At 37.9% G+C, this 13500-nt stretch overlaps 1 protein-coding gene, 1 non-coding gene and 1 pseudogene across 2 annotated transcripts in view; 1 reads left to right on the top strand and 2 right to left on the bottom strand.

Moving 5' to 3' along the window:
• Positions 1 to 10912, bottom strand: part of DDX21 (DExD-box helicase 21) — a 20008-nt gene extending 9096 nt beyond the window's left edge. Inside the window, exons 1-9 of the mRNA XM_006915566.3 lie at positions 10744 to 10912; positions 8411 to 8860; positions 7165 to 7240; positions 6278 to 6456; positions 4464 to 4581; positions 3346 to 3531; positions 2361 to 2506; positions 1495 to 1644; positions 959 to 1120 (exon numbers count right to left, since the gene is read on the bottom strand). Coding sequence (XP_006915628.1) covers positions 959 to 1120; positions 1495 to 1644; positions 2361 to 2506; positions 3346 to 3531; positions 4464 to 4581; positions 6278 to 6456; positions 7165 to 7240; positions 8411 to 8860; positions 10744 to 10827 — 1551 coding nt within the window. The 5' untranslated portion in view covers positions 10828 to 10912. The remainder of the gene's footprint in view (positions 1 to 958; positions 1121 to 1494; positions 1645 to 2360; positions 2507 to 3345; positions 3532 to 4463; positions 4582 to 6277; positions 6457 to 7164; positions 7241 to 8410; positions 8861 to 10743) is intronic.
• On the top strand, positions 6040 to 6157 carry LOC112482721 (annotated as a pseudogene).
• Positions 10913 to 12146: 1234 nt separating the features above from the next.
• Positions 12147 to 12265, bottom strand: LOC112482690. Its single transcript, XR_003047399.1, has one exon. It is a non-coding gene; the product is annotated as a 5S ribosomal RNA (ribosomal RNA).
• Between the last annotated feature and the right edge of the window lie 1235 nt (positions 12266 to 13500).

Raw genomic sequence — 13500 nt, forward strand, 5'->3', positions numbered from 1 at the left:
ATTTAAATATAAAATATATTCATATAAAATAAAAATATATAAAATAAAATAAATTATTTAAAATAATTTATAATTATTTTATTTTGGGTATATTTAATACACCCAAAAGTTTTATTATTTCAATATGGTATCTATATAAAACAAGTAATCAAATGAGATATCTTTACATTCTTTATTCATGTCTTCAAAATCTATTGTGCATAATAAAAGTTAAAATAAAAACAATCCAATGTATATTTTATACTTATAGCATATGTCAATTCAGACCAGGTGCATTTCAGGTACTTAACAGCTACATGTGGCTGTGGCTATCATACTGGGCAGTACAGGTGCAGGCTCATTTAAACAATGTCCATGCCACACACATGGGACTTCCTTTAAAAAAACTGAAGACTTCACAGTTATCAGAGTTATTTTTTCCAACACTGTAAACCTTTAATCCTGAGAAATGTGACGGTTTGGGGGTAAGTTATAGGGCCTTCACACTTAAAACAGGCTTTTTAAAATTTATGTGAAGTACTGTCCACACCACATAAACTATGCTTTAGGACCCTCCCTGAGAGGTTCTCATCTCCCACACACCCAAGCAGTTTTAACCATGGAGGCTATTAACTACAGGCCTTTTCTCCCTTCTCTATCCTCTAGTTGATGAGTTTATCTATTCTAGCCCCACCCCATCTAAGTCTTACACATGTTCAAAGTCCAGTTCAAAACTGCACTACTTCCATGAAGCCTTCCAGGACTCCCTCTAATCAGAAATTATCTTCCCAATCTCTAGGCACTGACCACACTTGCACTCAACTGTCAGTTCTGAAGGGAGGGCATCGCAATAAATTTTAAAATCATCCTTAGCATCCTAGCACTTATGAGAGAATATTACTAATCACATGAAAGTTAATGATACAAGTTCCATTTTATTTTAGTGCCCAAAGACACAACAACAACAAAAAACTCTTACCTTTGGTGGAGAACTCTGTATAACCAGATCAACCTCAGGGATGTCTAACCCACGTGCAGCAACATTGGTTGCAACCAATACTCCAAAATCACCATTTCTAAAACCTTTCAGTGTGATTTCCCTTTGCTTCTGTGGAATATCTCCATGTAATGACTGGGCATCCTGCCAAAGAAACAAACTGGTCTAAGAATACCAGATCCAACATTATAGGTACTTTTTACCTGTAAAAGACATTCATATTTTGGTGATACTTCTGTTGAAAATAATATAAAGGAGAAAACATGCGCTGCTTTACATGGACAAACCTCAAGACTATTTCCAATCCTTGGTCATTAAATCAACCGTACCGAATTACATATACAAGGTAAAAACACCAGATAAGAGTGATCAAATCTACATTGTTGGTATAATCTTGGGGGTTTGAACCACCTTTTTCTCATCTCTGAGATGAGAATGACAGATTAGGTGAGCTCTTACATGTATACTCTATTAATTAAAAGATGCCTCCTTAAAAGAAAGGGTGAGGAAGGACCAACCTGCTTTATGGACACATTCTGTGACAGCTCCTGGGCTTCTTTCTTTGTTTCACAGAAGATGATAGTACGCCCATGAAAACCACTATACACTCGGATCACATCCCCAATAACTGCTGCTCTTTGAGTCCAGTGGCACTTGATAGCCAGATGCTTATAAGAGAGTGAAAAAAAAGATCAAATTAGTAAAACCTAGCTGGAACCTGAAACCACCTGCTCAACACTAATGGTACTAGAAGCAACTGTTTAAGCCTGACTAGAGCAGATGATACCATTATCATTTGGAGAAAAAAACTAAATCATTAAAGCAGAGAGCCTTTCCCCTTTCTCCAAAGAGCATCTAGCTTCTTTATCTATTTTCTGACCTCATCAGGAAAATGTAGGAAAAGAAATACCATTCACATTCCTACAGGAGACCAAATAACTGACAAAAGAAAAGTTTCTGTATGTTTTGTCCTCTCATCCACTTAAAAAATGCAATCAGTAGTAGTCAGTTACTGTACATGTCTATTCCTTGGGTGAAACGATTCACCTAGGTACAGGACCCTAAGATGAAAAACAGCTTCGACACGAGCACTAGATTTTTCTGCTGCCCTCTAGAGTTTAAATTCTAGCTGTAATTTCTTATTGTTTAGCTCATTCAGATTAGGTTCCAAAAAACTTCTGAAATCAGACTGCCAGATGATGAAATTTGGAAAACACAAATAACACATACAACTCAGAAAGAAATTTGTCTTTACTTAGCTTTTCACATGGATTTATTATTTATCTGGAAAAAGAGTTTGTAACTTGTCAGACTTAAAACAATCACGGGGAAAAAAATGATATACAATTTATTACTAATTCCAGAAACTAAGTGAATCATTTACCTCCACAGTTATTGCCGTTTTCTGAGTCTTTTTACCAATTAAGTCCACCTGTTCATATGTAGACTTCATGTACTTCTTAGCAACATTAAAAACCCAATGAGGACAAGTTGCAGAAAAAAGCAATGTTTGGGGATTATCTTCTGAATCTTTGGAGGAAAAAAGTCAGTATGAATAACCCAAACAAGCCTACATAGTATTCCGCCTCACTCAATTCTTTTAGGGTCCATTAACATTCCACAGCAACCACCAGGCCGATCCAGGCATTGAGAACACAAAAATGAAAGACACAGAGATTCCCAAAAGGCAAAGAAATGCTACCTAAATAATTTATGTAAAGGATCCTTGAAACAGCAAAAGCACTTTAAACTTATTTTGCTTTCTGACCAGTGGCCTTTATGAACCACAAGGGAAACTTGTCCGTTATAACAAGACCTACCAACTAGAAAACACCAATTCATTGCATTTTCATACATTTCGAGTGGCAGTATAAGCTGGTTGAAGTAATTTCTAGAAGTAATTTCGCTTCTGAAAATCTATCCTAAGGAACTAATTCTAAATATTGTGGTGTGAAAGGAAGCTACCTGCACAAAAATGTCTGTATGCAGAATTATTTATTAAAATTAAAACAGGTAGATGAAATTAAATCATGGTACAACCACTTCATGGACTATTATGCCAAATTGTTATATGTACAGTATGGTTATAATTAAAACACATACACACACAAATAGCACAAAGTCAGGAAGAAACATACCAAAAGCAAAGCATACCACACTGGTAAAAATGAAATTTTCCCCTTTTACTTTCTCAAATTTCCCATTGTAACTATGTGATAAATTATAATTTTTTTTAAAAAATTTAAGTTTTCCTGAATAAAATAAGTCACCTCCAATTTCCCAAGCCTTCATTTAACCCTTAGAAGACTACTTAATCACTACGCTTCCTCTGCTCTCCCTTTTATTGGTTCCTTGAGCTTGGAGTTTACCTTTCTTGTATGCCACACTTAAAATCTCTTCCACTTGATCAGCAAACCCCATATCCAACATCTGGTCAACTTCATCCAGGACAACATGTTTAAGTTTGGTGAGATCCAGCTTGCCATTCTGCAGATGGTCTTTGATACGGCCTGGTGTCCCAACCAAGATGTCAATCCCATTCCGCATGCGTTCGACTAGAAAAAACATCAATGATAAGATACACTGGGTGTTTAAGTCCTTTTATTAGTCTGGAGTATCAGCTACATATATTTTTATTCTAAAATATTTATATTTATTAAGTACAAGGTAATATGCTAAGTATATTAAGTATTTATGAAGATAAAGATACTCAAAGCACTCCTTAATCTAGTGGAAAAAACACGTATGAAGTGATAGTCCATTGTGTTATGTGACATTACAGAAAAATGCGCCAGTGGGGGATGGCAGGACCAGGAAAGAAATGGCTTCTTTGGTTGGTGGAAAAGTGTCAAGATTTCACAAAGTGAGAATAAGAATCTTAAACAAATAGGAACTTTCTATAAGGTAAGGTTTAGGGAGAAGGAAACAAGATAGAAGGGCAAATATAATCATAAGCCTTGTGTGCCAAGGCTAAGAATTTTTTAATGCCTTGAATCTTTTCCTGAATTATGTATCTGCTCTACGTAATAGAGCTTCAAGGTCTTGAACTGGGAACTAATGGAATACTACAGCAGAGGCTGCAACATTTAGCCCTTGGGCCCAGAGAAAAGAAAGCCTGCCTGTAGTAAGAAAGAAACAAGAATGCAAGAGGAGGCAGAGACCCAAGGTCCTTGACAGATAAAAAGAGTAACCTGAATTCTGACTTTCTAGTCGAATGGCCCAAATGGACTCTGTCCTCTTGGGTTCAGTAAGATATCTTTACAGTCTTTAGATGAACACAGATAAGACAAATGTCCTAAGAATGGTACGTAGGATCTAACACATCATCAAGCAGGACCATGTTCTTGACCATCTTTAAATAATAATAACAAAAGAAAACACCAGAGAACTAGACCAGGTAAAGCTGGATATCAAGGTCAGAAGATATCCAACCAGGACATCCAACAATGAATGGTAATTTCCTTCCTTCACTTTTGGATTTACTTACTTTGACCTCCATAGGGAGTTCCACCATAAAAACAAGCCACTGCCAATTTTTTTGTGATGTCGCTGAAATCTTTGCTTACTTGATTTGCTAACTCCCTTGTAGGTGCAAGAACCAGTACCTGAAAAGGAAAAACTAATAATTAAATTCAAAGCATTACATGATTCAACTCACCCTAACAAGCATTATCAAAATATCTATTATGTGCTTTGCAATGTGCTGTGTGTGTGGAAGGATCATAAATAAAATATGGTTCCTGACAAACCTACTCAGAAGAAAAGCTTGTGATCCTACTAATCAAAAGAAAAGTTATGTGCCCAAATGTAGGTGCTCTAGGAGAGCTGCACAGAGCAGGCTGAAGGAACTGGGAAAGTTTCCTGGAACTGCTAGTACTTAAAGAATAGCATTCCAGGAAAGGAACAACTTGAGCAAGGAATACTATTACTGATATTAACATCAGCTAATATCAGAGCTTTTACTGTCTCAGGCTCTACTAAATGCTTAATATGCATTATTCTCATTTAATTCTTACAAGTTATTCACCTACAATACCTACAATTGTATCATACAATTGCACTATAATACCAAAAAACAAAACAAAACAAAAAAACAATTGCATTGTAACACCTACAATAATAAAATAGATGTCTAAAACCAGAAGACTAGGAAGACTAAGAAGAAGAGCCTGAATACAAATTCAGGCAGTCGGGCTCTAAAACCTATGGTACGAACCTCTACACCACAGTGAATTTGAAGCAAAATGGAAGTCAGAGTAGTAAGGCAGGGCCAACATGGTGAGGGGCTTTAAATCCTTGAGCAGTCTCAGTTTGATCCAATAAGACATACAACACAAAACCAGCAGGGTAACAGCAAGATGCAAATATGAGTTAAGAACAATGACCTAATACATTCATCCTACAGATATTTACTAAATATCTACTATGTGCCGGGTGGTATTCTAGGTGCTACAATAATTCATTTGTTTACTACTGTATTTGTTAATAGCAGTAAACAAATAAATAAATGAGGAGGGAGAATGGACATGGAAGGCCAGTAAACAAGTGAGGTGGGGCCAGAAATACAGGTGCAAGAACCCCCGGCCAAGGTGATAACACAGGCATTTCAGTGATGTAGGGGGCTTGGCCTCTTCGCCTGAGTGCCCCTCCTATTCATGCATCTCTATTAAAAATGCTTTCTCAATCTTAAGCAAATATGATCAGACACTTGACCAAATCTGCGAGCCCCAAGAACATCTAATAGTTTGAAAAGAATATGATGAGCATTAATAATACAGGTGATCACAACTATAGGACAGATTACAATACTTAAATATATAGGATTTATGGCCGATACTGTTAAAAGAATTACCCTGGTTAAACAATGTCAGCTATTACTTAAAAGAAAAAAAAGAAAAAAACTACCAGGGTCTACCTGCAGATAAAGATGTGCTGTAAATACCCAAAAAAGGCTTTAACTTAAAGAAAACCCAATAAAAAATAGGGTTCGTAAACATGCCCAAGAAATGTTTTTGCCCATGGGCATTTGGAATCCCTGAGGTCCCTGTTAAAGCTAGTTACCTGTCTATGTCCATGCCACCCTGAACAAGCCCGATCCCATCTGATCTCGGAAGCTAAGCAGGGTCGGGCCTGTTTAGTAATTGGATGAGAGACCACCTAGGAAGACCAGTGCTATAGGCGTAAAAAATTTAAAAAATAAGGGGTTGTAAGCTGACAAGGTCCTTGCAATCTGTGAAGTCAATCAAGGGTTGCCTCCCCAAATAAATAAACAAACAAATAAATAAAAATAAAGCTAGTTACCTGAGGGGCACGGCCTCTCTTTCGGTCTTGCAGTTCTCCCAGAAGTTTCTCAATCAAAGGGATGGCAAAGGAGAAAGTCTTCCCAGTTCCTGTCCGTGCCTGTGCAATTAAATCTTTTCCACTATAGACATGGTGAAATGTCTTTGCTTGTATAGGAAACAGGAAGGTCACCCCACGGGCTGTAAACAAATTGACCATTATCTGACATTGCAGTTCTTAAAATACCAGCCATACTGTAGGACCCATGGTTCTGATCCTACAGAATTAAGGAGTTCTACCTTCTGATAGAATTCAACATCTACAAAGTCACGTTCAATTATATTCTGGCAGTGAAAAATCTGCTTGACTGAAAAATTCAATAAACTTCAAAGCACTGAATTATTTATTATTTTAAGAGATTAAGTCACTTGTCATGAAATCTTATCCATAGGTCAGCATAAGCCTGAAAATCAAGTGCTTTGCAGTCTAGACTGTGCCATACTTGTTTAGAAAACACCTAAGTTGAGCATTTGTGACTACCTAGCTCATTCACAGGCACACTGCTAACATGAGATCTAAGCCAAAATGGTATCATTGACCTAGAGATGGCTCAAGAAGTAGAAGAGGATAAAAAAGAAAATACTAATGACATCAACTATTTAACTCCAGCAGCACTATCAATCAATATACTTCTGAATATACATATTGTATTGAATAAATTTTAATCACCTGTTTAAGAGGCAACAAAGACCACCGCTATAGTCCTATACTTAATATATAGAACTACTTCAATTATTTGGTCACATGTATTGTGACCAGTAAAAACATGTCCTAGTTCATCTCAACAAAACAGTGGAGTGCTTCCAAACAATATGTTCTAAATTATACAATATTTCCAAGAATATTACCTTTGAGAAGTTTAATAGTCCCTTCAGATATGGGAAAATTGGAGAAAGCGCCTTCTTTTTGTTCCACAGGTATTTCCTATCAAGTAAAGCGCCACAAAAAGAAGTCAGTTAACTTTACTCCTGCAGGTTAATAGAGAGAGCCTTTTGAGAAACAGAAGAACCTATTTTAAAACATCTCTTCTCAATCAACCAAAAAGACACAAGTACCTTGTGGTAGGTAAATCAAGATGTGAAAAGGAAATATATCGTAATAAGCCATAAAACCTTAACAAAAGAAAAATCTGTAGCAAAAATATATTGCACATATAGTATGTGTGGCAGACTCAGTCTCAGCCCTTTCCCACAGCAACTTCTCATATACGTTCATAGAAAATAAGAACATTTATGACAGTGGTCACAGTGGCATTATCGATAAAAAATCTGAGTGCCCAACAGGAATACTTATGTGGATTTCTAAACATTTACATGATGGTTTATGTAACCATTAAAAAGATTAATATTTTTATTTAATACATATAACATTAAATATTTAATGAAAGTGAGGGAAATACATACATAAAAATGGAAAACGCAGAAAACAAGATTGCATATATAGTACAATCCTAGTCTGATTAAATAAAAGAGGTTCGTATATAAAAACTACTGTTAAGAAAATAAAATTCAACAGGTTACTTCAATACCTGAAGTGTTTAACATTTACTGAATTACTGAATGCAGAAATTCTAAGGAGCTTTTTGATAAATTTCCATATTTCCTAAATTTTCTAGATCACATTAGTTTTTAAAAGTTGATCACGACCTACATCAAACACAAAATTATTTATTAGAATTAGGATTTTTCTTTGATGTTTCTGAACAGTAACAGAATTATCTTCCAAATGCACAGACCTTTAATCGTCTGGTTCAACTTAAGTTAGTTAATGGCCAAAGCAAAGAGATTTATGCAATCTAGCAAATAGATAACTTTTCAGTAGTTCCATTTAATCCTGATTTATTTGGTGAAACCTCCCAGGAGAGAAGCTAAGGCCTATAAGCATAACTATATCCCCCTTGTTGATTTCTCACTTTCAAATAAGCTGAGCAAGCGTGTGGAGAGATTTTTACCATATTTAAACAAATCTATTTACTTGCAAAGGAGGCATTCTGAGGGGGCCGGCCCTTCCATTATTAAATAATATGTAGCAATTAACTACTTATTTATCTGAAACAACAGAAGATACATTCCACATATTTAAATGCAACTTTACCTGCTCTAACTCACTGTTACTTTCTTCACTGGCAATTTCGTTGGAGTTAGAGTCAGGTCCAGAATGAGAGAATCCATTCTTCAGTTTGGGGCTCTTCTCTCCAATTTCTCCATTCATTTCCTTTTCTTTCTTCATCTTTTTGGGTTTAGGAGCACCTATTTCTTCTTCAGAAGGCTCCTCATTTTTTACTGCTTTTTTGGTTTTAGGAGAAACAACTTTCTTTTCAATGGGCTCCTTTGGTTTTTTTACACTTTTGGTTTTAGGAGAAATAATGTCATTTTGAGATGTCTCCTCTTTCTTTTTTGACTTTTTGGATGTAGGAGAATTCACGTCAACTTCAGAAGGTTCTGCTTTCTTTTTAACTTTTTTAGCTTTGGGGGAAACAACTTCTTGCTTTTCTTCTGCTGCCTCTTCAGTCTTACCAGATTTTGGCTTCTCTTTTTTAACTTTCTAAATAATCAAAGAAAATATAAACACTGAACAAAGCATCTGATATATTTGTATAACAGATTAATTCTAGATTATTGCAAGATCATATAACCATGAAGAACACAATTTAGGGGTATTTTCCAACATCTGTACTTTCACCTTGCAATGAGGCAAAAATCAACAATACGCCTTTTAGTATTATGTTTTAGCTATATGGAGATAAATATACATGAATAATTTCATTAGCTTGGACGTGAATGTCTCTTGGTAACTATTCAATGCATGTCAAACAAGTTTTAAAATCAAAATTTCACAAGGGATTTGGAGTGGTTCATGGGATGCTCCAACAGTTCTAAACGAAATACACAACAGCAAGTGATCAAATACAGTTTAATTATGATAGAGTAAAAAGGCCACATACGTCCATGGATGGATGATTTTAAAGCAGACTCTTTGCTAGAATTTCTGTACAGGTAAAACAAGGATTCGTAACATCTACCTTGCCTATCTCACAAAGGCAGATGAATGTACAGAGACATTTTATGAACCAAAAGCTATAAAAATCCATAATCTATCACCCTATGTATATAAAAAAGAGGTTCTTAAGAAAAAAAAAGTGCACAAGTTACAAGGAAATGGAATGAGTGAAACCTCAAAACCAAACCAGATTATGGCTCCTACTTGAAATGTCTGACCCAGTCCAACTTTTCATGTTATTGAAAACTTAATTACACTATTACATGGAGCTGAAATCTATCTCCCTAAAACTTCAAGCCTGGCTTCTGCTCTCAAAACATGGAGTAGGGGAGGGGTAATCTATCCCACATCACACGCGCGCGCGCGCGCGCGCACACACACACACACACACCTTCCCACCCCCCCAGCCTCCCAGACTTCAGTTCTTCCATCCCCTGGTTTCACCAGAAGGGGTGGCTTTCCCAACCCAGTGGTCTCTTTTGGAACATAAGGGAGTTTGGTCATGACCTCCTAATCTGAGTATCCTCAATTGAACACTGTTTACTGCTGAAGAGCAGATAAAGCAGGACCACTTTCTCTCCACTTGCAAAGACAAGTTTGTGCTCCCTTAGCTTCCTAAAACACCAGAACATTACTGTTGTACAAGCTTCCCATAAAAAAGACAATTCTATATATACAACACAAGTTCAGGGACAATCTGTGTTTTCACTTTATCTCAGAACAGACTCAGTCACAGTTAAATCGCTATCTAAAGAAGCAAAAGCAAGAGGGCAGACAGCTATAAAGGTAACTTAAGACTATTGCGATGTTGGCCTATCATCTCAAAAATATGGTGTACAGTTAGCAAAACACAGCTTTACATTTCCACGGGTAATCTGGTCAATAAACCTTAAGAGGTTTATTCATCTTCTAAGGGTTGCTTGCCGGAAAACAAACTGTACTTCCCTTAACATGATAAAGAGAATGTCACTGCTGACACGGCCCACGTGTACAGGTGAGTTAAGTCTCCCTAGTCTAGTCTAAAAGCGTTAGTCCCGACCTTGACTTACAACTCCCTCCGCGCGCTCACTCGCAAGAGTTAGGTCTGAGCCTGAGCCAAAACGTGGGGCCTAATCGCGGACGTCCAACTCTGCACGCCCGGTCGTGGGCGCCCAGACTCGGGTACCACGTGAGACGCCGGGCCCTCCAGTTCCGATCTGCCCGAGCTCCCGGAGCGCGCCGACGCGCTCACAGCCCACGGAGAACACCACTCCTGGACGCCCCCTGACCGAGACTCACGCGGGTCTCCGGACGAGCCGGGTCAGCGCCGCGCCCCACGCGCTCCCTGCCGGGGCACCCCTTCTCTCCGGTTCCCCGCTGCCCCGCTCCTCTCAGCGACCCGGCTTCTGGTCTTGCCTTGCCCTAGCCCCCTCGGCCCTTGGTGGCACCTTCTCTTTTCGCGATATCTCCACTTTTCCCATGGCGGTGTCTGATTCCAAATTCACGTCACTGAGGAGTTTCCCCGGCATCATTCAGCACAAGCTGTGTAAGGCGACCGATCTCGTCCACCGCGTGGAGAGGAAGAGACCGGCCTACCCTTTGGCCCACCCAGCTTTCGTCACATCCTGTAGCAAAGCCCTTTCCCCCCGGAAGCAGAAAGCCCCAGCGAAGCCAAGCCCCAGGTGGTAGTCCCTAAGCAGCGGCTGCTGATACTGCCCGGGCAGTCAATTGACTGCCTACTGCGCCTGAACTAAAAGGTACCTGCAGAATGCTAGAAATGGAAGGAACCACAAAGGTTGGCTTTGTGTTCTCGTTTAAACACTAGTCAGATTCTCGCTAGCCCTGCCGGATAAATACAGACTTGTAGTATGCTTTTGAGTGGCGCCTCTTCAATACTTTAGATCGCTCCAGTTATGGATCATTTTGAAGACACAGAAAGGAAGCGCCCAGATTCACAAGCCTGGTTTAGAACTAAAATTCAGTAGGGTCTGGTTATTCATTCATGCACTTAACAAACATCCTCTAAGCATTCACCGTATGTGAGATACAGGGCTAGGATTCTGTGACAGACAATATACAAGCCTTGTCTTCAAGCTTTATTGACTGGTGAGAAATAGACGAATGTCACTTGTTATGAAGGCAAATAGAGGCACTTTACGGGCCCTGGGACCAAAAGGGGTCCCTAAACTACATAGATCTCTCTTAGAAAATACAGGGGCTCTTAGTCTTGCATAATTTGGACAATATACTAATTCAAGCGGTTGAGATGAAGTGGTCCATTGAACGATCTATGATGTTGCTAAACTTATTCTGAAGAACTAGTGGTCCAAAGAATTAAGAGCCAATTCATCATAAAATCGTTTTTAAAAATGGGTTGAAATCATGCCTGGCTTTGAAAACCTGCCCTATTTGCTCTGTGATTTTGGACACCTTACTTAGTCTGAACCTGAGTTTCTCTTGCATGAAATGGGCTTAACAAAACTTGCTTCATCGGCTGAGAAAATTAAGATAATGAATGAAAAGGGTTTAGCAGTGCCTGGCACATGGAGCACAATAAATGAATTATTAAAACTCACAGGTGTGTCAAGTGTTTAAAAAAAAATTCAAAGTGCGATCATTTTATGACAAAGGAAAATGCTGGAAGTTTTATTTCTGTATTCCATAAGATTAGTTTTTACTGCATTTTTAATGACAGTTTAAAGGAAAACTTTCGTGTTTCACAATTATTTGATGTTTGTCTCAATTTTTAATTTTATTTTTTTAGGTCAGGCAACCCTTGGTTAACCTCACAGATTGCAAGGAACATTGTCAGCTTACAATCCCTTATTTATTTTATTTTATTTTTTTTTTATGCCTACAGCACCTGGTCTTCCTAGGTGGTCTCCCATCCAAGTACTAACCAGGTCTGACCCTGCTTAGCTTCCAAGATCAGACGGGATCAGGCTTGTTCAGGGTAGTATGGCCATAGACAGTCTCAATTTTTTAACAGATAAATTTATGTAAATATACAACGCTTTAACTTGTACTCTATAATATCCTTGAGCTGGTAGCCTTGATTTATCCATCTGTGTATCCTTAAGATTTCAGACAGTGCCAGGCACACAGTAAGTAGCCTATCACTTAATGTTGACTGATCATTTAAATGGCATGTGGGGTGGGGCATGGGAGAAGGAACTCGTTGAAATAAATTTTAGCTATGTGCCCAGGCAGGCAAGCAATTCGATCATCCTGGTGTGATAGAAGAGGGAGCAAATATGAGTGCAGTCAACCAACTGACTAAAAATGCTACACATCTGGGATTTCAGCATTGTACTGCAGACTTTGGAGTATATAAGTACCAGTCCCTGCCTCAAGTTGATAAACCACAAAACTGCATGATACTGCTGTAAACAGTACAAGCGCATTTTTTATTACCAACAGATGTTGAGTAAGCCCAGAATACCACTAAATGGAAAATTGTGTCAAAGCCTATAAAGTTCTTCTGTGACATACCTACACATAGGCGCAAAGCCAAAATTCTAAGAGGAAACATGCAAAAAGCCTTTTTTGGCTCAGAGGTAGCCGGATTACTGTATTGAATCTAGTCATCAGTCTAAAATAAGTAGAAGAAATGAGTAATATATATTCGATAGGAAATGTGAAGCTCTGCTTGAATAGTGACTGTGCCAGACTAGTTTCCTCTGATGTACATATGTAATGTTTTCAAAAAATTGGGAGAATTCGTTTCACACACAGTGAATTCAAAAGTTTACACAACAAAGTGTTTGCAGTAATTATCTCTGAGTGATATAATTATGGGTGGTTTTATTCTATTTGCTTCTCTATTTCTTTTAAATTTTCAACAATGGACATATACTACTAATATGAAAAAGTAATGATTTTAAAAATTATTACTAAGCACTACCCCAAAATATATAAAACAGTGCGAGAGGAGACTCTCAGACATTCACACCTAAATGTGAATTTGTTAAGTGTCTAATGCTGAAGGAAACAAAATATATTATTTACAAATTCAAAAACTGATGATCAGGACATCTGAAACCAATATAAAATACTATCGACTGTAATTGGAAAAAAAAAAAACCCTGAAGATCAGGGCAATTGATTCAAGTCAAACAGCTGTTAAGTGACCCATACTAGGGCACAGAGTACCAAACTCGAAGCTCTGAATAGCCAAAAGGTGGTGCCATGAAGATGCTGGGCTC

The sequence above is a fragment of the Pteropus alecto genome, unplaced genomic scaffold (assembly GCF_000325575.1).
Source record: "Pteropus alecto unplaced genomic scaffold, ASM32557v1 scaffold155, whole genome shotgun sequence".
Classification (NCBI taxonomy): Eukaryota; Metazoa; Chordata; class Mammalia; order Chiroptera; family Pteropodidae; genus Pteropus; species Pteropus alecto.